Genomic DNA, 27,824 nt, shown 5'->3' with positions numbered 1-27,824 from the left:
CTGCTGCTGCTAAGTCGCTTCAGTCGTGTCTGACTCTGTGCGACCCCATAGACGGCAGCCCACCAGGCTCCCCCTCCCTGGGATTCTCCAGGCAAGAACACTGGAGTGGGTTGCCATTTCCTTCTCCAACGCATGAAAGTGAAAAGTGAAAGCGAAGTTGTTCAGTCATGTCCGACTCTGCGACGGCTCCTCCATCCATGGGATTTTCCAGGCAAGAGTACTGGAGTGGGGTGCCATTGCCTTCTCCTACCAAATATTAGGTTGGTACAAAAGTAATTGTGGTTTTGAATTGTGAATTTTAAATCATTATAACTAGGTTCAAACACATCTTTATTAATCAAAATAGGAAGTGTTACAATCAACACATTTTTTTTGCCAATGAGAAATAAGTTTGTTTATTCTTGCAGCATAAAAATCTGTGCTTCAGGGTTTGATAAACTCTTGGAAAGCACTTTCTGCACCCTGCTGGTAGTGGAAGTGTTTTCCCTGCAAAAAGTTGTCTAGATGCTTGAAGGAGTGGTAGTCAGTTGGCAAGAGGTCAGGTGAATATTGCGGACACTTCATTCAACTTCTGAAGCATCGGTTGTCATGGAGAAGAATTGGGCCCTTGCTGTTAACCAATGCCAGCTGCAAGTATTGTAGTTTTTGGTGCATCTCATAGATAGGCTGAACATATACTTCTCACATGTAATGATTTTGCTGGGATTCAGAAAGCTGTAGTGGATCAGATAGGCAGCAGACCACCATGACCATGACCTATTTTTGGTGGAAGTTTGACTTTGGGTAGTGCTTTGGAGCTTCTTCTCAGTCCAGCCATTGAGCTGGTCATCTCCAGTTGTCATATAAAATCCAATTTTCATTGCACACCTCAATTTGATCAAGAAATGGCTCGTTGTGGTTTGTGTAGAATAAGCAAAGACAACACTTCAAAAGAACAGTTTTTTTGATTTATGTTCAGCTCATGAGGCACCTACTTTATTGAGCTTTTTCACCTTTCCAATTTGCTTCAAATGCCAAATGACGGTAGAATGGTTGACATTGAGTTCTTCATGTAGTTTTTAAGAGGATCGGTTTCAAAGATTTCTCTCGATTGGTCATCATCAACTTCCAATGGCTGGCCACTATGCTCCTCATCTTTAAGGCTCTCCTTTCCTTTGCAAAAATTCTTGAACTACCATTGCATTGTACATTCATTAGCAGTTCCTGGGCCAGGTGCATTGCTGATGTTGCCAGATGTCTCCGCTGCTTAACAACCATTTTGAACTTGAATGAAAAAGTCACTTGAATTTGCTCTTTGTCTAACATCATTTCTATGAAAAAGTGAAAGTTGCTCAGTTGTGTCCGACTCTTTGCAACCCTATGGACTACACAGTCCATGGAATTCTCCAGGCCAGAATACTGGAATGGGTAGCCGTTTCCTTCTCCAGAGGATCTTCCCAACAAAGGGCTAGAACCCAGGTCTCCCACATTGCAGGCTTATTCTTTACCAGTTGAGCCACAAGGAAGCCCAAGAATATTGGAGTGGATACCCGATTTGAACCAGGGTCTCCTGCATTGCAGGTGGATTCTTTACCAACTAAGTAAAATAAACAGCAAATAACTGCAACCATGAAATTAGAAAATGATTGCTTCTTGGCAGGAAAGCTATGACAAACCTAGATATTGTATTAAAAAGCAAAGACATCACTTTGCCAACAAAGGTCCATATAGTCAAGGCTATGGTCTTTCCATTAGTCATGTATGGATATGAGAGATGGATCATGAAGAAGGCAGAACACTGAAGAACTGATGCTTTTGAACTGTGGTGCTAGAGAAGACTCTTCAGAGTCTCTTGGACAGCAAGGAGATCAAACCAGTCAATCTTAAAGGAAATCAACCCTGAATACTCATTGGAAGGACTGATACTGAAGCTGAAGTTCCAATATGTTAGCCACCTGATGCAAAGGGCAGACTCACTGGAAAATACTCTGATGCTGGGAAAGACTGAAGGCAGAAGAAGAGGGTGACAGAGGATGAGATGGTTGGATAGGATCACTGACTCAATAGACATGAACTTGGGCAAATTCTGGGAGATGGTGAAGGACAAGGAGCCTGGCATGTTGCAGTCCATGGGGTCTCAAACAACAAAAATCAGTCACTAGCAAAAAAACATAAAGCAAGAAATTCAAATTAAAATGGTGTATAATATAACCACATTTAAGACTGTATTCCAATATCAAACAGCAAAGTTCAACAATGCAAAACTGCAATTACCTTTGCACCAACCTAATAAAATGAAAACACTAATTTGAAAAGATAAATGCACCCCAATGTTCACAGCAGCATTATTTACAATTACCAAGATCTGGAAGCAACCTAAGTGTCTGTCAACAGATGAATGAATCAAGAAGTAGCATATACATACAATGGAATACTACTAAGCCATAAAAAAGAATGAAATTTTGCCACATGGAACAACATTCGTGAACTTGAAGGCTACTATGCTAAGTGAAATAAGTCAGGCAGAGAAAGACAAATATTATATGATACCACTTGTATGTGGAATACAAAATATAAAACAAACTAATAAATATAACAAACAGGAAACAGACTCACAGATATAGAAAACTGGTGGTTACCAGTAGGGAGAGAGAAGGTGAAAGTGGGGATTAGGGGGTACAAACTATTATGTACAAAATAAATAAGGTACAAGGATATACTGTAAAATACAGGGAATACAGCCAATATATTATATTAACTATAAATGGAGTAAACCTTTAAAAATTGTGAATTACTATAAGACCTATAACTTGTATAATACCATACACCAACTATATCTCAATTAAAAAAAAATTAAAACTACTCACAGAGCTCATCATAAAAGTCATTAAGTGTCTACCCTAAGGGAAATTTTTTTTTTGTCATAAGCATCTATCTGAGAGCCCCCTAAGAATATGAAGTACTGTGAATTTCACCTGAAAGCTCAGATTTTACCACTGGCAACTAATACCATTCATTGTTTTCCTTGAAGTGACAGACCATTTTATTCATTTATAAGAAAATGTCTGCCAAAAACTGAACTCTGAATAACCATAGCTGGTCTGTCAGTCATCTCTTCAAGTAAAAGTTGTTCCAGGAAAAAGTTGCTAATTCGGCTGACAGTCAGTCACACAAGTGGGTTTTCTTATGATGATCATCATATTTCATTTCACAGTGAAGTGCTTTCTGTGAAGTCTGCATTTTGTCACACAGAATATTAAAAAGATATGTCTTCAAGGTATCATATATAACAAAAAGAATACATTTTTTGTTGTTTCATCAAAGACATTTTTAAGTTAAATAGGAATTTCTTACTATGAGTGTATAATAGCAGTGGAGTGAACAATGACCACTAGTTTAATCAGTGCCACCGCCTTAATTCACGTTTTGGGCATCCCTGGTGGTTCAGGGGTAAAGAATCTGCCTGCCAAAGCAGGAGAAGTGGGTTTGATCCCTGGGTCAGGAAGATCCCCTGGAGAAGGAAATGGAAACCCACTCCATTATTTTTGTCTGGGAAATCCCATGGACACGGGAGCCTGGTGGCTACAGTCCATGACGTCACAAAGAGCTGGACATGACTTAATGACTAAACTTTTACCCTTAGGGCAAAAGTCAATGAAGTGAAAGAGACAAAGCATTATTTTATAAAAGAGTTTTAAAAATAACATTGACCTTATGGATCCCCTAGAAGGATCTCAGGGATAACCAGCATCCTTGGACCATACTTTGAGAACCACATTAGTCTGTCTACTCCTACTGGACTACAGTAAGGACACGGAGGAAATATTATTCATTGTTATAGTTTCAGGATACAGTCTAGGCACACAATGAGGGTTCAATAAATATGAATTCATTGATTACAGATAGTGTTATCCTTACTATACTTATTTACTGTGTACCTCAGTTACCTGAGTAATTCCTAATGAGGAGTAAAAAGATCCAGGAAGGTAAATTACCAAAGAGCAGAGTGATGAAGGGCTAAGGATATTTTTCAAATAAAACTGAGAGGTCAAAGAAGAAATGAGAAAAACAAAAATGACTCAACCCAAAATGAAGACAATTAGGTAACCATCCTCTTAGAGATGATAAGAATAAAAGGGGGAAAAAGCAGGGAAAAAAGGAGGGCAGAGGCAATGGAATGTATGATTCAAGCCAAAATCCCCTGGAGATAAGGGCTGGGATCTGTAATATCAGGGTCAGGTAGACACCAAGAAGCTCAGTTTTAACTGGAAGTTAAGTGAACCTGGAACCCCAACAGGCCCCTTCTCTATGGAAACCATGCATGAGAAAGGAGAGCCCTGCATGGCAAAATAGGGACCAGTCTCACAGAAATAACCGTGAGGGGCTGGGGATGGGGGAGGGGGATGCGCTAAACAGAGAAATGCCATATATAACTGCTTGAAATCCATGGATTTAATGGATTAATTAAACAGATTAATCCATCTGTTTAATGCTTTAAATCCATATTTAATTATACAAACAATTCCCACTGTACCTCTACTGGATACATAAAATTATCCCCTGAAACATTTACATACTCAACTGGATCTTAAGTACTCATCAAAACTTGTCAGAGTAGAAGAGACAGAACAGTCAAAAAATAAAAATAAGGGAAGCAGTAAACCCAAGATGCAAGGTCTTCAAAGGAAAATACTGTTTCGTTTTGATCTCCAGGGGAGGCTTACTCAACAAGGTGAAAACACAGGATCACAATGAAAAAAATCTCCAGCTGCCCAGAGGACACCACACTTTGGCTACAATGATTAAACCAAGCTAATGTTCTTAATAAACAACAGTTTTCTCCCTTACCACCTACCCCCCACACCAGAAAGGTGTACCTTGGCAACATGAAGATGGCTGTTTGAACCACGAACTGGAGGCAAATTATCTTCCACTGCTGGAAATGTTTCAGTTTCATGGAAGTGTATTTTATCATCTTCTTTTTTAATTTCTGATACCCAACTCTGAGAAGAAGAGAGAAAAAAAGAAGGTAAATATACAATTTTAAATAATTAACCAGACATTAGAAAAGACTATATATATATATATCATCATACTATGGGTCAATTTTTAGGTGACAATTTGATCATGACATTCCCTCTACCTGAAATGCCCTTCTTACTCTGTGTTTTGCAATTGTAGGGAAATACACCATAACAAAGCTAGTGGAGGTGATGGAATTCCAGTTGAGCTATTCCAAATCCTGAAAGATGATGCTGTGAAAGTGCTGCCCTCAATATGCCAGCAAATTTGGAAAACTCAGCAGTGGCCACAGGACTGGAAAAGGTCAGTTTTCATTCCAATCCCAAAGAAAGGCAATGCCAAAGAATTCTCAAACGACCGCACGATTGCACTCATCTCACACGCTAGTAAAGTAATGCTCAAAATTCTCCAAGCCAGGCTTCAGCAATATGTGAACCGTGAACTTCCTGATGTTCAAGCTGGTTTTAGAAAAGGCAGAGGAACCAGAGATCAAATTGCCAACATCTGCTGGATCATGGAAAAAGCAAGAGAGTTCCAGAAAAGCATCTATTTCTGCTTTATTGACTATGCCAAAGCCTTTGACTGTGTGGATCACAATAAACTGTGGAAAATTCTGAAAGAGTTGGGAATACCAGACCACCTGATCTGCCTCTTGAGAAATTTGTATGCAGGTCAGGAAGCAACAGTTAGAACTGGACATGGAACAACAGACTGGTTCCAAATAGGAAAAGGAGTATGTCAAGGCTGTATATTGTCACCCTGCTTATTTAACTTACATGCAGAGTACATCATGAGAAATGCTGGACTGGAAGAAATACAAGCTGGAATCAAGATTGCCGGGAGAAATATCAATAACCTCAGATATGCAGATGACATCACCCTTATGGCAGAAAGTGAAGAAGAACTCAAAAGCCTCTTGATGAAAGTGAAAGTGGAGAGTGAAAAAGTTGGCTTAAAGCTCAACATTCAGAAAACTAAGATCATGGCATCCGGTCCCATCACTTCATGGCAAATAGATGGGGAAACAGTGGAAACAGTGTCAGACTTTATTTTTCTGGGCTCCAAAATCACTGCAGATGGTGACTGCAGCCATGAAATTAAAAGACACTTACTCCTTGGAAGGAAAGTTATAACCAACCTAGATAGCATATTCAAAAGCAGAGACATTACTTTGCCAACAAAGGTTCGTCTAGTCAAGGCTATGGTTTTTCCTGTGGTCATGTATGGATGTGAGAGTTGGACTGTGAAGAAGGCTGAGCACCGAAGAATTGATGCTTTTGAACTGTGGTGTTGGAGAAGACTCTTGAGAGTCCCTTGGACTGCAAGGAGATGCAACCAGTCCATTCTGAAGGAGATTAGCCCTGGGATTTCTTTGGAAGGAATGATGCTAAAGCTGAAACTCCAGTACTTTGGCCACCTCATGCGAAGAGTTGACTCATTGGAAAAGACTCTGATGCTGGAAGGGATTGGGGGCAGGAGGGAAGGGGACGACAGAGGATGAGATGACTGGATGGCATCACTGACTCAATGGACGTGAGTCTCAGTGCACTCCGGGAGTTGGTGATGGACAGGGAGGCCTGGCGTGTGCGATTCATGGGGTCGCAAAGAGTCTGACATGACTGAGCGACTGATCTGATCTGATCTGAACAAACTTGGCCTAATCAATATAGATTTCTATGTTATTTTCAAGAGCACATGGAGCATAGGCCAAAAAAGTCTCAATAAATCTCATAGGGTTGAAATTATACAAAGTATGGAATCTGACCACAACAGACCTAAACTAGAATTCAGTAATAATAAGTATTTAGACCATCCCCAAGAAATTGGAATTTGAATTCACTTATAAGGAGTTCATGAGTTAAAAAGGAAATTAGATGGAAAATAATTTGAAATAAGAGATAATGAAAACATGACATATAATAATTTATACCATGCAGATAAAGTATTAGAGGAAATTTTACAACTTTAAACAAGAAGAAAGGTTCAAGATCTATTATTAATAGTTAAGCTTCTACCTTAAAAAACTAATAGAAAACACATTAAAGCCAAAGTGAGGAGGAGGAAATAAAAATAATTAAAAAATAAGAGTAGAAATCCATAAAACACAAAATAGAAAAATAAAATCAACATCCAAATATTGTTTTTTTTGGAAATAAACAATTGACAAACATAACAAGACTAGGCAAAAGAAAGTGAAAGGAAAAAAAAAGTGAAAGAAAAAAATACAAATTAGCAGGCATAAAAGAAGCACATCTCTAACAATCCTACAGATATTTTTTAAAAAAAGATATTTTAGACAAATTTATACCAATAACTTTGCAATTTAGATAAAATAAACAAATTCCCTGCCCAAGGCAATTTACAGACACAATGCAATCTCTATCAAATTACCAATAGCATTTTTCACAGAACTAGAACAAAAATTTAAAAATTTTTGGAAACACAAAGGACCCTGAAGTGCTAAAGCAAGCTTGAGAAAGAAAAATAAAGCTAAAGATTCAGGCTTCCTGACTTCAGACTATACTGCTGCTGCTGCTGCTAAGTCGCTTCAGTCATGTCTGACTCTGTGCGACCCCATAGACGGCAGCCACCAGGCTGCCCCGTCCCTGGGATTCTCCAGGCAAGAACACTGGAGTGGGTTGCCATTTCCTTCTCCATCAGACTATACTACAAAGCTACAATAATCAAAATAGTATGGTACTGGCACAAAACCCATAAATACAGATCAATGGAACTGGATACAGAGCCTCAAAATTATCCACAGACCTGTGGTCAATTAATCTACAACAAAGGAGGCAAGAACACACAAGGGCAAAAAGACAGTTTCTCCAATAAATAGTGATGGATAATTGGACAGCTACATGTAAAAAAGAAAATTAGAATATTCTCTAACACCATGCACAAAAATAAACTCAAAATGGATTAAAGACCTACATGTAAGACTGGATACCAAAACACTGCTAGAGGAAAACACCAGCAGAACATTCTTTGACATAAATTGCAGCAATACCTTTCCTGACCCATCTCTTAGAGTCAGGGAAATAAAAGCGAAAATAAATGGGACCTAATTAAACATAAAAGCTTTTCTATAGCAAAGGAAACCACAAAGAAAATGAAAAAACAGTCTACAGAATGGGAGAAAATATTTGCAAATGGTGCAGCTGACAAGGGATTAAACTCCAAAATATACAAACAGTTCATATAACTCAGTATAAAAAAACTCCAAAGAACCCAATCAAAAAAACAGGCAGAAGATCTAAATAGACATTTCTCCAAAGAAGATATCAGTTCAGTTCAGTTCAGTCACTCAGTCGTGTCCGACTCTTTGCGACCCCATGAATCGCAGCACGCCAGGCCTCCCTGTCCATCACCAGAGTTCACTCAGACTCACGTCCATCGAGTCAGTGATGCCATCCAGCCATCTCATCCTCTGTCGTCCCCTTCTCCTCTTGCCCCCAATCCTTCCCAGCATCAGAGTCTTTTCCAATGAGTCAACTCTTCGCATGAGGTGGCCAAAGTACTGGAGTTTCAGCTTTAGCATCATTCCTTCCAAAGAAATCCCAGGGCTAATCTCCTTCAGAATGGACTGGTTGCATCTCCTTGCAGTCCAAGGGACTCTCAAGAGTCTTCTCCAACACCACAGTTCAAAAGCATCAATTCTTCGGTGCTCAGCCTTCTTCACAGTCCAACTCTCACATCCATACATGACCACAGGAAAAACCATAGCCTTGACTAGACGAACCTTTGTTGGCAAAGTAATGTCTCTGCTTTTGAATATGCTATCTAGGTTGGTTATAACTTTCCTTCCAAGGAGTAAGTGTCTTTTAATTTCATGGCTGCAGTCACCATCTGCAGTGATTTTGGAGCCCAGAAAAATAAAGTCTGACACTGTTTCCACTGTTTCCCCATCTATTTGCCATGAAGTGATGGGACCGGATGCCATGATCTTAGTTTTCTGAATGTTGAGCTTTAAGCCAACTTTTTCACTCTCCACTTTCACTTTCATCAAGAGGCTTTTGAGTTCCTCTTCACTTTCTGCCATAAGGGTGGTGTCATCTGCATATCTGAGGTTATTGATATTTCTCCCGGCAATCTTGATTCCAGCTTGTGTTTCTTCCAGTCCAGCATTTCTCATGATGTACTCTGCATATAAGTTAAATAAACAGGGTGACAATATACAGCCTTGACATACTCCTTTTCCTATTTGGAACCAGTCTGTTGTTCCATGTCCAGTTCTAACTGTTGCTTCCTGACCTGCATACAAATTTCTCAAGAGGCAGATCAGGTGGTCTGGTATTCCCATCTCTTTCAGAATTTTCCACAGTTTATTGTGATCCACAGGCACATGAAAAGATGCTCAACATCACTCATTACTAGAGAAATGCAAATCAATACCCCAATGAGGTATCACCTCATACTGTTAGAATGGCCATCATCAAAAAGTCTACAAACAATAAATGCTGGAGAGTGTGTGTAGAAACATGAACTCTTCTATACTATTAGTGGAAATGCAAACTGGAGCAGCCACTATGGAGAATGGTATGGAGGTTCCTTAACAAACTAAAAATAGAGTTAACATATGATCCTGCAATCCCACTGCTGGGCATATATTCAGACAAAAGAAAATATACATGCACCCCAATATTCACTGCAACACTACTTACAATAGGCAAGACATGGAAGAAACCTAAATGTTTATCAACAGATGAATGGATAAAGAGGATGTGGTATATTTATTCAATGAAATGTTACTCAGTCATAAAAAAGAATGGAATAATGCCATTTGTAGTAACATGGATGGACCTAGAGATAAATCAAAGTAAAGAAACTATACTCAGTAGTTCACAATAACCTATATGGGAAAAGAATATGAAAAAAATAAGACACTAACATATATGTATGCATAACTGAATCACTATGCTGTACACCTGAAAGTAACACAACACTGTAAATCATCTGCAATAAAAATAAATAAATAAATAATGTAAACAGATCAGAAAAATAAAAAAAAGATAGAATGATGGTTGCCAGGGGCTGGTGGTGGGGGTAGGATTGGAGAGTTATTGTTAAATGGTATGGAGTTTCAGTTTTGGAAGATGAAAAAGTCCTTGAGATTTCTTGCATAATAATATGAATATACTTAACACTAATGAACTGTATACTTGAAAATGATAAAGGTGATAAACTCTATATGATGTGTATTTTATCACAATAAAAATAAAGAAATAAAATTTCATAATTGAAGTGACTTGGGATGAGCAAATTAAATTAAAAACATCAACTTTTATAATAGTATAAAATAAATACTTAGGAATAAATTTCATTAAAAATATATAAGAAGAATATATACACTGAAAACTACAAACACTGTTTCAAAAAATTAAATAAAGCTTATATGAACAGAAGAATACATGTTCATCGATCAGAAATCTCAGTATTATCAAGATATCAATTCTTCCAAAACTGATCAACAAATTCAAAACAATCCCAACACAAATACAATTTCTATTTTATAGAAATTGGCAAGCAAAGGACCTGGAACAGCCAAAACAACTTTGAAAACAAAGAACGAAGTTGGAGGACTTGCACTACCTGATATGAGAAAGGAATCTGAAAAAGAATAGATATGTGTAAACGCATAACTGAATCACCTTGCTGTGCATGTGAAACGAACACAACACAACACAACTATTGTAAATCAACTGCTTCGTTGCTGTTCAGTCACTAAGTCATATCTGACTGTTTGTGACCCCATGGACTGTAGCATGTCAGGCTCCTCTGTCCTCTGCTATCTCCCAGAGTTTGCTCAAATTCATGTCCATTGAGTTGGTGATGCTATCTAACCATCTTATCCTCTGCCTCTCTCTTCTCCTTTTGCCTTCAATCTTTTCTAGCATCAGAGCCTTTTCCACTGAGTTGGTTCTTTGCATCAGATGACCAATCTATTGGAGCTTCAGCACCAGTCCTTCCAATGAATATTCAGGGTTGATTTCCTTTAGGATTGACTAATTCGATCTCCTTGCACTCCAAGGGACTCACAAGAGTCTTCTCTAGCACAACAATTCGGAAGCATTAATTCTTTGGCGCTCAACCTTCTTTATCTGACTCACATCCCTACATGACTACTGGAAAAAACATAGCTTTGACTTTACAGACCTTTGTCAGCAACATGATGTCTCTGCTTTTTAATATGTGTCTAGGTTTGTCATAGCTTTTCTTCCAAGGAGCAAGCACCTTTTAATTTCATGGCTGTAGTCACCATTAACAGGGATTTTGGAGTCTAAGAATATAAAATCTGTCATTGCTTCTTCCACTTTTTCCCCTTCTATATGCCATGAAGTGATGGGACTGGATGCCATGATCTTAGTTTTTTTAATGTTGTGTTTCAAGTCAGGTTTTTCACTCTCCTCTTTCATCTTCATCAAGAAGCTTTTTAGTTCCTCTTCACTTTCTGCCATTAGAGTGGTGTCATCTGCATATCTGAGGCTGTTGATATTTCTCCTGGAAATCTTGATTCGAGTTTGTGATTCACCCAGCCCAGCATTTCACATGATGTGAAGCAGGGTAACAATATACAGTCTTGTCGTACTCCTCTCTCAATTTTGAATCAGTCAATTCCATGTCCGGTTCTAACTGTTGTTTCTTGACCCAAATACAGGTTTTTCAGGAGACAGGTAAGGTGGTCTGGTACTCCCATCTCTTTAAGAATTTTCCACAGTTTGTTATGATCCACACAGTCAAAGGTGTTAGCATAGTCAATGAAGCAGAAGTAGATGTTTTTCTGGAATTCCCTTGTTTTCTCCATGATCCAACAAATGTTGGCAATTTGGCCTCTGGTTCCTCTGCCTCTTCGAAACCCAGCTTATACATCTAGAAGTTCCTGGTTCATGTACTGCTGAAGCCTAGCTTGAAGGATTTTGAGCATAATCTTGCTAGCATGTGAGTATACTCCAATATAAAATTAAAAATGTTTAAAAAGACTTATTGTTATCAAGACAATGGAATACTCGTGTAAAGATAGATATTTAGATTAATGAACAGAATACAGAAACAGAGCTACACATACAAAGTCAACCTATTTTTGACATTCGCACCAAGAAGTTCAATGAAGAAAAGATAATAATTCATTAGATGCTTGAATATTTGGATATCCATATTGGTATATACAAATATATGCACTGTATGTGTATAAATTTGTGTGTGTGTCCAAAAAATAAAACTGATCTACACCTACATTTGAGAGTTAAAACGATAAACTTCCTAGACATATCATAGGAGAAAATTTAGGGATCTTAAATTAGACAAAGGTTTCTTAAATAAGACACAAAAGCACAAACTATAAGAAAGATTGACTCAGCCATTAAAAAGAATATATTTGAATCAGTTCCAATGAGGTGGATGACACTGGAGCCTATTATACAGAGTGAAGTAAGCCAGAAAGAAAAACACCAATACAGTATACTAACGCATATATATGGAATTTAGAAAGATGGTAATGACAACCCTGTATGCGAGACAGCAAAAGAGACACAGATGTATAGAACAGTCTTTTGGACTCTGTGGGAGAGGGTGGGGGATGATTTGGGAGAATGGCATTAAAACATATATAATATCATATAAGAAATGAATCGCCAGTCCAGGTTCGATGCAGGATATAGGAAGCTCGGGGCTGGTGCACTGGGATGACCCAGAGGGATGGTATGGGGAGGGAGGTGGGAGGGGGTTCAGGATGGGGAACACATGTACACCCGTGGCGGATGCATGTTGATGTATGGCAAAACCAATACAATATTGTAAAGTAAAAAAATAAATTAAAAAAAAGGAAAGAAAAATTGGTTTTATCAAAAGTAAAAATTTTTGCTCTTCCAAAGATGCTATTTAAAAAAAAAAATGAAAAGGCAAGCCATACAACATCAGCAAATATTTGCAAAGATACATCTTCATGTGTAAAATACACAGAAGATATGTATTTTACAGTTCAATAAGAACATAAACAATCTAATTTTTTTAATGGGCAAAGGATTTAAAGACAAAAGAAGATATATGGATGACAAGCAAATGAAAAGACATTCAACATCATTAGTAATTAGAGAAATGCAAATAAAAAGCACAATGAGATACCATTATATACCCAACAGAAGAGCTAAAATTAACCAAACTGACAATCCTAATTATGGACCATGATGTAGAGCAACTGGAACTTTTATCCATTATTGGCAGGATTGATTGCCACTTTAGGAAATATTCTGGGGGACTTCCCTGGTGGTTCAGTGGCTAAGACTTGTAGTTCCCAATGCAGGGAGCCCAGATTCGATCCCTGGTCATGGAACTAGATTCCACACACCACAATGAAGACTGAAGATGCGACACAGCCAAATAAATAAAAAGAAAGGAAAAAAAATTTTGGCATTTGTTCATCAAGTAGTAAATGGTTAAACAAACTGTAAGATAGCCATACAAATCACTGCTGCTGCTGCTGCTGCTTCTAAGTCGCTTCAGTCATGTCCGACTCTGTTCGACCCCATAGACAGCAGCCCACCAGGCTCCCCCGTCCCTGGGATTCTCCAGGCAAGAACACTGGAGTGGGTTGCCATTTCCTTCTCCAATGCATGAAAGTGGAAAGTGAAAGTGAGGTCGCTCAGTCATGTCCGACTCTTTGTGACCCCATGGACTGCAGCCTACCAGGCTCCTCCGTCCATGGGATTTTCCAGACAAGAGTACTACTATTCAGCAATTAAAAGGAATGAACTACAGACACATGCAACAACACAGATGAATCTCAGAAGCATCATGCTAAGTGGAAGAAGACAGATATGAAAGAAGATATGCTATATAATTATATTTATATGACAGGCTAGAAAAGGCAAATCTGTAACAATAGAAAGCAGTTCAGTGGCTGCCAGGAACCAGGGTATATAGTCAGTACTGACTGCAAAGGGGCATAATGAAACTTGTAGGGGTAATGGAAATATTCTATAGTACATATGATTTGTTAAAACTCAGTGAAATAACCATAATACAGCTATTTTTTAAAAAATAGAAATACAGTTGATTTACAATATAATGTTAGTTTTAGGTGTATAACATAGTGGTTAAATATTTTTGTAGATTATATTCCATTTAAAGTTATAAAGTAATGGCTCTATTTCTCTATTTCATCCTTGCTGTTTATTTATTTTATACATAGTAGTTTGTATCTCTTAATCCCTTACTCCTATCCTGCCTCTCTTTCCTCTTCTCTCCCCGCTGGTAACCACTAGTTTGTTCTCTATATCTGTGAGCCTGTTTCTGTTTTGTTGTATACATTCATTTGTTTTATAAAATGGCTAAGTTTTATTGAATGTAAACTATAACAATAATGCTGATTAAAAGAAATCAGTAAAGACACAAGCAGGTCATTAACGAAATAAAAAATTCAAGTGACAGACTTCTAAAACTTTAACGTTATGGTAAACAAATAATACATTATGTACTGTCATTTTCAAAGCATTTACTTGATTTTAAAATGTAAAAAATGATTAGAGTGTCCAGGGAAGAGTAACCTGAAGTAGCCATTCCTACATTCTACTGTTGGGAGAGTACAAAGGTACAACTTTCTGAGACACAAAGAAACGTGTTTTAACAGAAATACATTCAGATCCTTTCAGATCAAGGCACTTGAATTCTAATAACTTATTCCTAGGAAATAACCAAGATGTACAAAAAATTATGAACAAACACGTTTGGATAGCACTATTTATACATGCTGACTGAATTATGGTTCTTTTGTAGGATGGGATATTACTTAGTCATTTAAAATACATACACGTACGTGAGCATGCTTCCCACCTCCATAAATATACAAATCTACAAAACACAGTCACAATAGTCTCCTGGATGTAAGAAGCAACCAATACCATGTAAGTAATTACCACAAAATTCCCTTTTCTGATTTCAGACAAGTAGATATATATCCCATGACAATGTCACCAAAAAAGTGATGTTACTCTATACCTTTATGTCACTGTCAATTTTTTCCCATTCTTCTGCTGTAAAACTGGATGCTGTTGCCGCAGGTTTATCTTTCCTCAAAGCTCTACTTCCAGGAGCCAAGCCTGAAAGGTGCTTTTCACAAAATTCAGTAAGTTCAGGATAGTATCCTTCCTCACCAGACCTTTTAAAAAATTCAGAATTTTAGAGTTACCACTTTATTTAGAGAGCACATAAACCTGTGGTTTGTAAGCTGGGTTCCACGGAGCCCAGGGGTTCCAAGGACATGTCATGACCCGCCTCTCTACAAGGATGAAGGCTGGGCTGCTGCTTTCCCCGAAACTTCCTCAATTTCAGCAGCCTCTACTTTCATCTGGTCTATGGAGTGTCACAATGAAGGGGAGAAACAGGAGCTCCAAAGACACCAATTTCCATCACACACTTTAAAAGTTGAATGCATAACATTTTCTCTCCTCTTCAACACTCACATGTTCATTTTGTACATAAGGTAATTTTAAACTTATAAATGGAAATTCATTATTAGAGACAGGCAGAGAGTAAGACTTTGGAATTACTTTCCAATGAGGAATTTCTATCCTAGCTCAATCTTTTCCTGCAAGGGGATAGGAAGATAATGGCAGAGAAGAGTTTAGAACAACACACCTCTAAATTCAGCCACTCAAGGAACAGAATTCCTTCCTCACAGAGTCAGACGGAGACATCTGTTCCTTTTTGCTTGTTTATTTTTTTAAGGAAAATCAATCTTTTCCCTGTTTCTCGTGAATCTGCTTACTTTTAAAATTTTAGAGAAATAAAAATAAATCCCATTTTCAAATTAAATTTTAAAATATAATTCCAAGTCCATACCACTTAAAAAGGCTATTCATAAAAAGAAATCTTTCAAATCCTTTCATCCCATAAACTCTCATTTTCTTTACTAGTCATTGATCAAATACAATTGAAAATGTTCTCATATGTTGAGAAAAACAAAAGAGAAAACAATGATATGATGAGGCTATTACCTCAACTCTGGCTGGGGACAAGCAGGACTGCTTAGGATGGGCAGGAGGCTAAAGGTGAAAGAAAAAGGAAAGGACATAGAGATAAAGAAGGGCATCAGAGGAAAGAAAAGAATCACTGCTGAGTAAAAGGAATACTATTGATGTCCTGGAAAGGGCAAGTTCATGCTCACAAGTGCTTCTGCAATATGAGGCTACCCTCCAAACGAAAATCCCTCAAGAAACACCACACAGGTGGCACAGGTTGGTATGCAGCGGGTCAGTGTTTCCCTTTTTAAAAAAATATTTACTTACTTGGGTTTCCCAGGTGACTCAGTGGTAAAGAATCTGCCTGTCAATGCAAGAGACTCGGGTTTGATCCTTGGGTTGGGAAGATCCCCTGAAGAAGGAAATGGCAACCTGCTTCAGGCAACCTGCGTCGAAAATTCCACGGACAGAGGAGCCTGGTGGGCTAGAGTTCATGGCATCTCAAAGGGTCGAACACGACTGAGCGACTGAGCACATTCGTTTATTTGGCTGCGTCAGGTCTCAGTTGTGGCACCTTGGGATCTTTGTTGCATGTGGGATCGTTCATTGTCATATACAGACTCTCTCTAGTTGCAGTACCAGGGCTTAGTTGCTCCGAGAGCTGTGAGATTCCAGTTCCCTGATCAGGGATCAAACTTGCGTCCCCTGTATTGAAAGGCACGCCACTGGACCACTGGGAAGTCCCAGGTCAGTGTTTGTTGCAGAGTTCCCTTGACCACCTGCCTGTCCATCTTCCAGGGTGTTGTTAAAAACACATGTTCCTGGGCCCCGATCCCAATTTCCTGAAGCAGAATCTCTAGGAATGGGGCTCTCAAATTAGCAATTTTTTAACCACCATATTTGGTGAATATGAAAGTTTGACAATCACGGCCACAGGGCTCTTACCCAGAAAAGGCCTTAATTCCCTGACTTTTGTTCCTACTTCCTGCTCCCACCTCACCATCCATGTGACAGCTCCCAGTGAGTAACCCACCTTTGTTGGCAGGTAGTGTGAAGTGCGGAGAAGGCGATGGCACCCCACTCTAGTACTCTTGCCTGAAAAATCCCATGGACGGAGGAGCCTGGTGGGCTGCAGTCTATGGGGTCGCGAAGAGTCGGACACGACTGAGCAACTTCACTTTCACTTTTCACTTTCATGCATTGGAGAAGGAAATGGCAACCCACTCCAGTGTTCTTGCCTGGAGAATCCCAGGGACGGGGGAGCCTGGTGGGCTCCCGTCTATGGGGTCGTACAGAGTCAGACATGACTGAAGCGACTTAGCAGCAGCAGCAGCAGCAGCAGCAGTGTGAAGTGAGACAGTGCCAAAGTGCTTTATCAGCAGAAGCAGATGCCTCCTAACAGCTGCTTCACCTTTTCCTAGAAAATGGGAGGAAGCAAGAAAAATGCTCTCCTTCTGGGATACCGATTAACCTAAGTCTGGTGCTGGAAAATGTGGTTCAGTCACTAAATCATGCTTGACTCTGTGACCCCATGAACTGTAGCCTGCCAGGCTTCTCTGTCTATAGGATTCTCCAGGCAAGAATACTGGAGTGGATTGCCATTTCCTTCTCCAGGGGATCTTCCCAACCCAGTGATTGAACCTGTGTCTCCTGCATTTTCTTGCTGGAATTAAATCGGGCTAGAACCCTCCAAACTAACCACAGAATTAAAACCACTGTTTTGGAACCTAACATGGACAAAAACAACAATCTCAATATTTGAAAATTTGCTCCAAAATTTCTAATGAGGCTTTGACTTTCAGAAGTCAACAATATAATTAAAATTGGCAGACTGAAACAAGATTTTTTATCGCTTACCTGAGCACACAAAGAATTTTTTCCAAGTGTTTAACATCTGAACATTTTTCAATATACTTGAAATCCAAATGTTCGACAGGAATTTTAAATGTTTTTGTTGTCCCGAAGCCCCACAATGATGGATAATCTTTGGTGGCCATAGCTGAAATGTAGTGTAGGAAAACAGTTACAAATCTTATATAGTAAAACTCAATTTGGATAGTAGTAACCATCTAGGTACTTCTGCAATGTTTATTTTTCATTTCTACAGAAAAGGAGATGAAGTATTTCCTTTTCTTAATGTGAACCATTTTAAAAGCTTTTCATTTAATTTGTTACATTGCTTCTGTTTTGGTTCTTTGGTTTTAAGACATCTGGGATCCTAGCTCCCTGATCAGGGATCAAACTGGCACCCCCTGCAAAGTCTTAACTATTGGATCGCCAGGAAGTCCCTGGAGTATTTCTTCTAAGGAGGATGCTCATTGTAAACTCTGTTTGATAAGAATAGTTAGCATTCATGGGGCTAAATTACTCTCTACCACACATGGATTAGCTTCCTTAATCTTCACTTAAGCAAAATTGAAATATAATGACAAAGCAGGATTTGGGGTGTAGAGGAAAAATCTTTTCCCTCTACCAATTTGGGTTCAGTACCTGAGGCCTATAAATCACACTGACAAAAGATATTAACAGGAGAAAAGGTTTATTCTGGGGGCTTCACAGAAAAGTGAAAACTCAAAGAAACAGCTAGTTTTGGGAATTTATGTATCATTCTAACAAAGTGTGATAAATTGTGTAGAAATGATTAGACAAAGGAAAAAGGGTTTTGGCTTCTAGAAAGTAAATATATGGAAAAACTAATGGAAGGTAAGAGTTATTTTAATGAGGTTTGTTTCTGCAGACTCACCTCAGTGCTGACTGTCCATCTGCTGTGATAAGGATTGTACTCCTCACCTTGGTATGAGAGGAGAAGAGGGAACACCTTCATAAAGGGAAATTTATGTCCTGCTTTTAGGCAGAAAAGGGTAAGGCAGAAAGAGTTTTTTCTGTGTCTGCTCTTATTTGCCTTCTGCTCAAAATAATCTTTATGCCAAAGTGGCCAACTTGGGTGTAGTGTGCGTATTCTGATCCTCTTTAGTGCTCAAGCTGCTTTTTTAAGGTATCTTTTAACATTGATTTTGGTATCTCCTACTTTAGCTGTTGTGTTAACATCCTAATCATCCTTTTGATTCAGTACAAACATAAATAATATCCTTTCTGTAAATCTGCATCGTCTTCTTCCACATTCCCTGACTCCTTACATTCTCAGTTGCCCACTCCCATCAATGAACAGCTGCCAGGCCTAATATGTTCTAAAGGCACTCTGTACATACCTCTCTCATATGTATAGCACATATCCGAATTCTATTTCTTGGTCTTCTAGATTGTGAGAGATCTTACCTAATTCATCTCAGAGCTTCAGAACTAACATAGTAAGTAGTGTCTTATATCCCTTAAGAAATACCTGCTAAACACAACTGAATTAGGAATATGATGGCCTTGGACAGTTTCACTCTACTGATACTGCTAATGACAGTGTCAATAACAGCAACAAATACATAATTCTTAATGAGCTTTGCATATATTATTATTTTGTTTAATCCTTCAACTACTGTATCAAGTATGTCTTAAACAGAGAGCAGTAATAAGTTAACATTTATGAAGCTAAATTTCTATATGTCATGAAGTATCTCAGTCCTCAAGACCACTTTCATGAAACATATTACTTCCTTTTTACAGATAAGGAAGGTGATGTTTCAAGTATATAAATTGCATATGGTCATATAATTATTAAGTAGTGAACTGAAGAGTTGAACCTCAGGCCACTACAGAGCCCACATACTTAACTGTCATACAACTCATGAAATCAACTTAGTCAGCTGCAATCAGCATTCTTTTATGAGGTAGAACAGGAATAAAATCAGACTACCTGACACAAACCATTAAATACTGTTTTACAGAAACTTTTATTTCATGCCTATATAAAGAAATGATAAATACAGGTATATATAAATGCACACACAAATGTGTATATAAATGTTGCAAAGTAAAATGTATACATTATGAGTTATATTGTCAAAGTTTTTTTTTTTTTTAAACACTGCACTAAAACACACTGGGTGATAAATTTTAAAACAAGTAGCAATAAGTCTAATCCATAAGGAATATTCCCTTCAGCATGCCTGCCCTCTGAGTCTGGTCATACATCATACGTCTGCAGAAAAAGGATGCACTGTCAGCGTCTCCATATTCCTGCTGGCTTTGACTTGGGTACAGAATATAGATGACAGTTTGTCAGCTTTTGAATGAGGTCCAGCGAAGAAGTGAGAATATGGCCTACCATACTAGCAGGGCCCAGTAGGATGGCCTCCTATCACAAGGGTAGCCTTAATGGTGGAAGTTACATGAAACCAAGTGAAGAACTTTAAAATTATTGATGCTGCCCAGAATAGAATGAGTTGTCTATAGGAGAATTTTTCCCCAAGAGCTGGAGGATATTTGATGGGAGGATTTAAGCATCTAACGGGATTAAAATAGATTACCTTCAATTAAAGGAATCTTGAAACCCCTGAGGTTTTATGATTTGAATAAAACATAGTGAAAAACGTTAGAAATGATAAAGACATCTCTTACCTAATTAAGAGAATTTCAACGTAAACCCTGTTTTAACGTTTCTGAGAATCTTTTTTGAGAACTACCACGTGGAGGACTGCGGTGGGGAGGATACACATTCTCAAGATCAATAAATGTTAACTCTCAAACTCCAAAACACAAGTTATACTTTATTTGCTCGTTAGAACTCTTCCACATCTGCTTGCAACTTGTCTCTGATTAGGAAAATTGTGGTCCTAGTTGGGGTTAACTTCTCCACCATCCTAACTCACATCCATTTCCCACATTTACTCATCAGTTTGTCAGTAATACCTCCAGCGCAAACTGCAATGCGCTAGTAATGGGAAAAACTGTTTTGACTTCCACCTTCGCACGTTCTTCCCAGCATCCACAAGGCTGGGCGCCACCTGCAGCCGGAGACGGAAAGGAAACGGCATCCTCCAGCCCGTAGCAACGGTTTCTATGTACAGCGCGACCGGAGAGGACAGCGGGCTCAGGGCCTGACCGCGATCCCGGAGCTTCTACAGCCAACCCCAACGGTCAGGGGGCACTTCAGGACTCTTATGAACAATTTCTCTCTAGTCCCCGGCGTTGTTCACAAGAACTAGTGGCTGCTACCAGAGACCTTGCCCCAACATCCGCCACCTTCAGCCCCGAGAAACAAAGGGCCCCAGTTTCTTTTCCCAACTAAGAAGGCGGTTCATCCCGCGCTCCCTCCCCACCTCCCAGTCTATCTTTCACCCCGCCCTCCGGAGGGAGGGATTGCGATGGGGAGATGTAGTTTACTCCTGGCCGGCACATACTCACCTGGTTCAGACCCCAAGCCGTGCAGAGGACCCAGCCACACACCGTACCAGCCTCGCTAAGGCACCCGGGGAGGGGCGCGGCGCGCCGCCCCGCCCCGCCCCGCCCCGCCCCGCCCCTGCCCACACTGCCCCTCCCCAGACCGAGAGCTTGAGGCGGATCGCCGCGGGCGGGGTTTAGGGCCTCTGCATGACGACTGGCTAGTCTCCGGTTTGCATCCGCTGATTGGTCTTGCAGTCCCAGCTTCACTCAGACACAGGATTATTAAAGAGAAGTGAGTTGCAATTCCACGTGCTCTGGAATTTTCTTTTCACGCACACTTTATGGTTTTTTTCTGGTCATAATTGTGTACAGAAACAATCAAGCTGAATAAACAAGCAGGATAAACACTAACTCGAAAGTAAATACACTGTTGGCAAATTAAAAACATCACTATCATCTTCATAAAGACATTCCATCCAAGAATATATAGATGGATTAGAAGTAAATGTGAAATCTTTCACAGAACAGATAAAGAAAAAGAGAGAAAAAAAGGATGAAAAAGTTAGGACAACGAGTTTAAACTAGATTTAAAAGATCTAGAGAGAATACAGAGATCATTTCAGTTCAGTCGCTCAGTTGCGTCCGACTCTTTGCGACCCCATGAACTGCAGCACTCAAGGCCTCCCTGTCGATCACCAACTCCCGTTGTCCATTGAGTCGGTGATGAAATCCAACCATCTCATCCTCCGTCGTCCCCTTCTCATCCTGCCCTCAATCTTTCCCAACAACAGGGTCTTTTTTTTAATTTTATTTTATTTTTAAACTTTACATAATTGTATTAGTTTTGCCAAATATCAAAATGAATCCCATCAGGGTCTTTCCAAATGAGTCAGCTCTTTGCATCAGGTGGCCAAAATACTGGACTTTCAGCTTTAACATCAGTCCTTCCAATGAACACCCTGGACTGATTTCCCATAGGATGGACTGGTTGAATCTCCTTGCAGTCCAAAGGACTCTAAAGAGTCTTCTCCAACACCACAGTTCAAAAACATCTATTCTTCTGTGCTCACCTTTCTTTATACCCCAACTCTCACATCCATACATGACTACTGGAAAAACCATAGCCTTGACTAGACAGACCTTTGTTGACAAAGTAATGTCTCTGCTTTCTAATACGCTGTCTAGGATGGTCATAACTTTCCTTCCAAGGAGTAAGCATCTTTTACTTTCATGGCTGCAGTCACCATCTGCAGTGATTTTGGAGCCCAAAAAAAGTCAGCTACCATTTCCACTGTTTCCCCATCTATTTCCCACGAAGTGATGGGACCGGATGCCATGATCTTAGTTTTCTGAATGTTGAGCTTTAAGCCAACTTTTTCCACTCTCCTCTTTCACTTTCATCAAGAGGCTCTTTAGTTCTTCTTCACTTTCTGCCATAAGCGTGGTGTCATCTGCATATCTGAGGTTACTGATATTTCTCCCAGCAATCTTGATTCCAGCTTGTGCTCCACTCAGCCCAGGGTTTCTCATGATGTACTCTGCATATGTTAAATAAGCAGGGTGACGATATACAGCCTTGACGTACTCCTTTTCCTATTTGGAACCAGTCTGTTGTTCCATGTCCAGTTCTAACTGTTGCTTCCTGACCTGCATACAGGTTTCTCAAGAGGCAGGTCAGGTGGTCTGGTATTCCTATCTTTCAGAATTTTCCACAGTTTGTTGTGATCCACACAGTCAAAGGGTTTGGCATAGTCAATAAAGCAGAAATAGATGTTTTTCTGGAACTCTCTTGCTTTTTCAATGATCCAGCGAATGTTGGCAATTTGATTTCTGGTTCCTCTGCCTTTTCTAAAACCAGCTTGAACATCTCCAAGTTCACAGTTCACGTATTGCTAAAGCCTGGCTTGGAGAATTTTGAGCATCACTTTACTAGTGTGTGAGATAAGTGCAATTGTGTGGTAGTTTGAGCATTCTTTGGCATTGCCTTTCTTTGGGATTGGAATGAAAACTGACCTTTTCCAGGCCTGTAGCCACTGCTGAGTTTTCCAAATTTGCTGACATATTGAGTGCAGCACTTTCACAGCATCATCTTTTTGGATTTGAAATAGCTCAACTGGAATTCCATCACTTCCACTGGCTTTGTTCATAGTGATGCTTCCTAGGGCCCACTTGACTTCACATTCCAGGATGTCTGGCTCTAGGTGAGTGATCACAGCATCGTGATTCTCTTGGTCGTGAAGATCTTTTTTGTATAGTTCTTCTGTGTATTCTTGCCACCTCTTCTTAGTATCTTCTGCTTCTGTTAGGTCCATACCATTTCTGTCCTTTATTGAGCCCCTTTGCATGAAATGTTCCATTGGTATCTCTGATTTTCTTGAAGAGATCTCTAGTCTTTCTGTTCTATTGTTTTCCTCTATTTCTTTGCACTGATCACTGAGGAAGGCTTTCTTATCTCTCCTTGCTATTCTCTGGAACTTGGCATTCAAATGGGTATATCTTTCCTTTTCTCCTTTGCTTTTCACAGCTATTTGTAAGGCCTCCCCAGACAGCCATTTTGCTTTTTTGCATTTCTTTTTCTTGGGGATGGTCTTGATCCCTGTCTCCTGTACAATGTCACAAACCTCTGTCCATAGTTCATCAGGGACTCTATCAGATCTAGTCCCTTAAATCTATTTCTCACTTCCACTGTATAATCATAAGGGATTTGATTTAGGTTATACCTGAATGGTCTAGTGGTTTTCCCCATTTTCTTCAATTTAAGTCTGAATTTGGCAATAAGGAGTTCATGGTCTGAGCCACAGTCAGCTCCTGGTCTTGTTTTTGTTGACTGAGGATAGGAAGTGATTAATTCAAGAAAATTTCCCGGAACTGAAGAGCTTGAATTTCCACACTGAGAGTATACTCCCAACAACCAAAACAAGCAAAGAAAACAGATTCATACCAAGGCACATGCTGCAAAATTTCAGGACACAGCAAAGAACATTCAAATTTCTAGAGAGAAAGTAGGTCATAAAGGATAAGGAAGAACGGTTTTGTACTTTCCCACAATAATACAGATAACTAGAACACAACAAAACATTTCAAAATTCTGATGTTCGCAATAACACAAGAAAAGGTCATTTTAGGCAGAGAGAAAAACATGAGAAAAGGCACAGGCAAGGAGGTCCATCATCAGCTTTAAGAACTACAAACATCTCCTTAGAACCAAAGATTAAGAGGTGGGTTGAAGTGGTTACAGAGGAGGGAGAGGACTCTGCTTCTACTATTCCCAACAGTTTTTTACTTTATCAAAATGGGAGGCTACTGAAGGTTTTCAGCAAGACAGAGCCGTGAAATTTCTATTTTACAACGATCCAAGTTGGGATGGGAATTCCACTGTGGTCCAGGGGTTAGGACTCTACAATGAGCAAGCTAAAGAGTATGGAAAACAGCGAGACCAGCAGCTGAGACTAATCCCAAGGCTGATACAAGACATAGAAGAATGGTACAAAGAAGATCTTCATGACCAAGATAATCACGATGGTGTGCTCACTCACCTAGAGCCAGACATCCTGGAATGTGAAGTCAAGTGGGCCCTAGAAAGTATCACTACGAACAAAGCTAGTGGAGGTGATGGAATTCAAGTGGAGCTATTTCAAATCCAAAAAGATGATGCTGTGAAAGTGCTGCACTCAGTATGTCAGCAAATTTGGAAAACTCAGCAATGGCCACAGGACTGGAAAAGGTCAGTTTTCATTCCAATCCCAAAGGCAATGCCAAAGAATGCTCAAACTACCGCACAATTGCACTCATCTCACACACTTTACATTAGTAAAGTAATGTTCAAAATTCTCCAAGCCAGGCTTCAGCAATACGTGAACCATGAACTTCAAGATGTTCAAGCTGGTTTTAGAAAAGGCAGAAGAACCAGAGATCAAATTGCCAACATCTGCTGGATCATGGAAAAAGCAAGAGAGTTCCAGAAAAGCATCTATTTCTGCTTTATTGACTATGCCAAAGCCTTTGACTGTGTGGATCACAATAAACTGTGGAAAATTCTGAAAGAGATGGGAATACCAGACCACCTGACTTGCTATATAGGAAAAACTTGTATTCAGGTCAGGAAGCAACAGTTAGAAATGGACATGGAACAACAGACTGGTTCCAAATAGGAAAAGGAGTACGTCAAGGCTGTATATTGTCATCCTGCTTATTCAACTTACATGCAGAGTACATCATGAGAAACATAAGCTGGAAGCAGCACAAGCTGGAATCAAGATTGCCAGGAGAAATATCAGTAACCTCAGATATGCAGATGACACCATGCTTATGGCAGAAAGTGAAGAAGAACTAAAGAGCCTCTTGATGAAAGTGAAAGAGAGTGAAAAAGTTGGCTTAAAGCTCAACATTCAGAAAACTAAGATCATGGTATCCGGTCCCATCACTTCATGGGAAACAGATGGGGAAACAGTGGAAATGGTGGCTGACTTTTTTTGGGCTCCAAAATCACTGCAGATGGTGACTGCAGCCATGAAAGTAAAAGACGCTTACTCCTTGGAAGGAAAGTTATGACCATCCTAGACAGCATATTAGAAAGCAGAGACATTACTTTGTCAACAAAGGTCCATCTAGTCAAGGCTACCTTTTTCCAGTAGTCATGTATGGATGGAGAGTGGGGCTATAAAGAAAGCTGAGCGCAGAAAAATTGATGCTTTTGAACTGTGGTGTTGGAGAAGACTCTTGAGAGTCCCTTGAACTGAGAGGAGATCCAACCAGTCTATCCTAAAGGAAATCAGTCCTGACTATTCATTGGAAGGACTGATGCTGAAACTCCAATACTTTGGCCACCTGATGCGAAGAGCTGACTCATTTGAAAAGACCCTGATGCTGGGAAAGATTGAGAGCAGGAGAAGGGGACGACAGGATGAGATGGTTGGATGCCATCACCGACTCAATGGACATGAGTTTGAGTAAACTCTAGGAGTTGGTGATGGAGAAGGAGGCCTGGCGTGCTGCAGTTCATGGGGTTGCAAGAGTCAGACACAACATAGCGACTGTACTGAACTGAACTGAATACAATCATCTGTGCAGAAACTGTAATGGTGTGAATAGATAACATTTATTACTTTAAGAGTTTTTATGGAGTATTTCATTTTATCTTGCAGCAAATGTTTGGGGAATGTGCTACAGTGTAGTTTTTCATGCTCATCTTACAAATAAGGAAAGTGAATCCTGGTGAAGTCACTGCCATCTAACACGGGACTCTGCAGGTGTATGTAGGTGTAGGTGTATGAATTTCTTGACTTCAACAATTAAGCTGAAGTTAAATAAACTGGCCAGTAAATGAGAAGTGCTGGATTTGAACCAATTTCCATGTATTTTTGATGAACCTTTGTGTCTGGTAAGCAGTTTAAGTAGGGAACAAGTTATGTGTTAGCTTCAAGCTCAGATTTACTGATTTTTATATTTATAGGCACTATTCAAAAGGATTTTTTTAAAAGCTATTTTATATCTATCGTACCTTTTCTATAACTGTCCAGGTAGGCAAGAAGTAAAATTACTTCCATTTTATAGATGAAGGGGACACAAGGAGGTAACTGATTGAAACGAATTCCAGGAGTAATACTTTACCCATTAAACCACAGTCTAGTTAACCAAATAACAATACTCAAACTACTAATGCACAAATGACCTATGATGAAATTAGAATAGTTAAGAGCAACATTATCAGTAGTTGGGGTTTAGGCAGCTGTCATTTGTCGGGACTCTTCCATACAGAAAGGACAAGCTCAAGAAGGAATATGGCAGAATCACAGAATTATGAAAGCCACGGTCTAGGAAAAACTGGACTAAGGAAGCACCCTTTAAAAATCTTGAGTATGGTAGTGCTATACAGCACATAATGAATTTATAGAACTTAGTATTTAAGGATGGCAGTAGAAATAACAGGTGCTTCTTTTAAATGGCACAGATAATTCTCTGAATGTCAGAGACACACAAAGCTATCAATGAAGTTTATGCAATCGAATCCTGGAACAGATGGAGTATCTGAGTATCCATATTCCTAGTTATCAAAGCAAAAGCTTTAAACATTCATCCAATAATTAAGTGTAAACCAACTTTTTTTTAAAATATGCTGAAAGCAGAATTTTTTGTTTACTTTAATGAATAATTACAACTGGGAAACCACACCTGCCTTAACAGTCTGCTTCATCCACTTTACTTGGGATTGATTTTATCTTACAGAAAGCAACCATCAAAGTTTCTTTTCCCTTGCCCAAGATTTTAAAAAGTCAACCATTACATATAAATATAGGAAGGCCTATGCCAAGTTAACAAATGAAAACTGTAACTCAAAATGAGGTATGCACATTGACAGTAAGTGCATTGGTATACTCCATACAAAAGCTGGAGAGTTTACAAACAACTGGTGATGTAAAACAGAGGTTTCCTAAGAACTTACTTAATTAGACCTTTAAAAAGCCCTAGAAAACTTCATTTTTAACAAGGGTCCCAGATGATTCCAGGTTTTGCTTAAAGTGTAGTTTGGGAAACATTTTTAACCTCCACTGAGTGTCAGATTACATATACAATAAAATTAAAATACAAACCATG

General features: G+C 39.3%; 1 protein-coding gene across 5 annotated transcripts in view; it reads right to left on the bottom strand.

Annotated features, from left to right (window-relative positions):
• The window catches only part of SPAG1 (sperm associated antigen 1), an 85,475-nt gene extending 64,062 nt beyond the window's left edge, over positions 1-21,413 (bottom strand). For 3 of the 5 annotated variants that reach the window (XR_015140535.1, XM_086336125.1, XM_086336127.1), the window contains exons 1-4: positions 21,252-21,413; positions 17,814-17,955; positions 14,995-15,154; positions 4,857-4,982 (exon numbers count right to left, since the gene is read on the bottom strand). Coding sequence is in view for 3 of the 5 variants with exons in the window: in XM_086336125.1 (XP_086192251.1) it covers positions 4,857-4,982; positions 14,995-15,154; positions 17,814-17,953 (426 nt within the window). In the remaining 2 variants the exon portion in view is untranslated. Of the gene's footprint in view, positions 1-4,856; positions 4,983-14,994; positions 15,155-17,813; positions 17,956-21,251 lie in introns of those variants that run through there. The other 2 variants (XM_086336126.1, XM_086336128.1) reach the window with 2 other exon arrangements.
• Positions 21,414-27,824: the final 6,411 nt, after the last annotated feature.

Source organism: Bos grunniens, chromosome 14, assembly GCF_055505025.1.
Source record: "Bos grunniens cultivar Pamir isolate PY7600 chromosome 14, Bosgru_T2T1.0, whole genome shotgun sequence".
In the NCBI taxonomy this organism is placed as follows: domain Eukaryota; kingdom Metazoa; phylum Chordata; class Mammalia; order Artiodactyla; family Bovidae; genus Bos; species Bos grunniens.
Note: the sequence above shows the minus strand (reverse complement) of the source record. Positions and strands in the feature narration are given on the sequence as shown.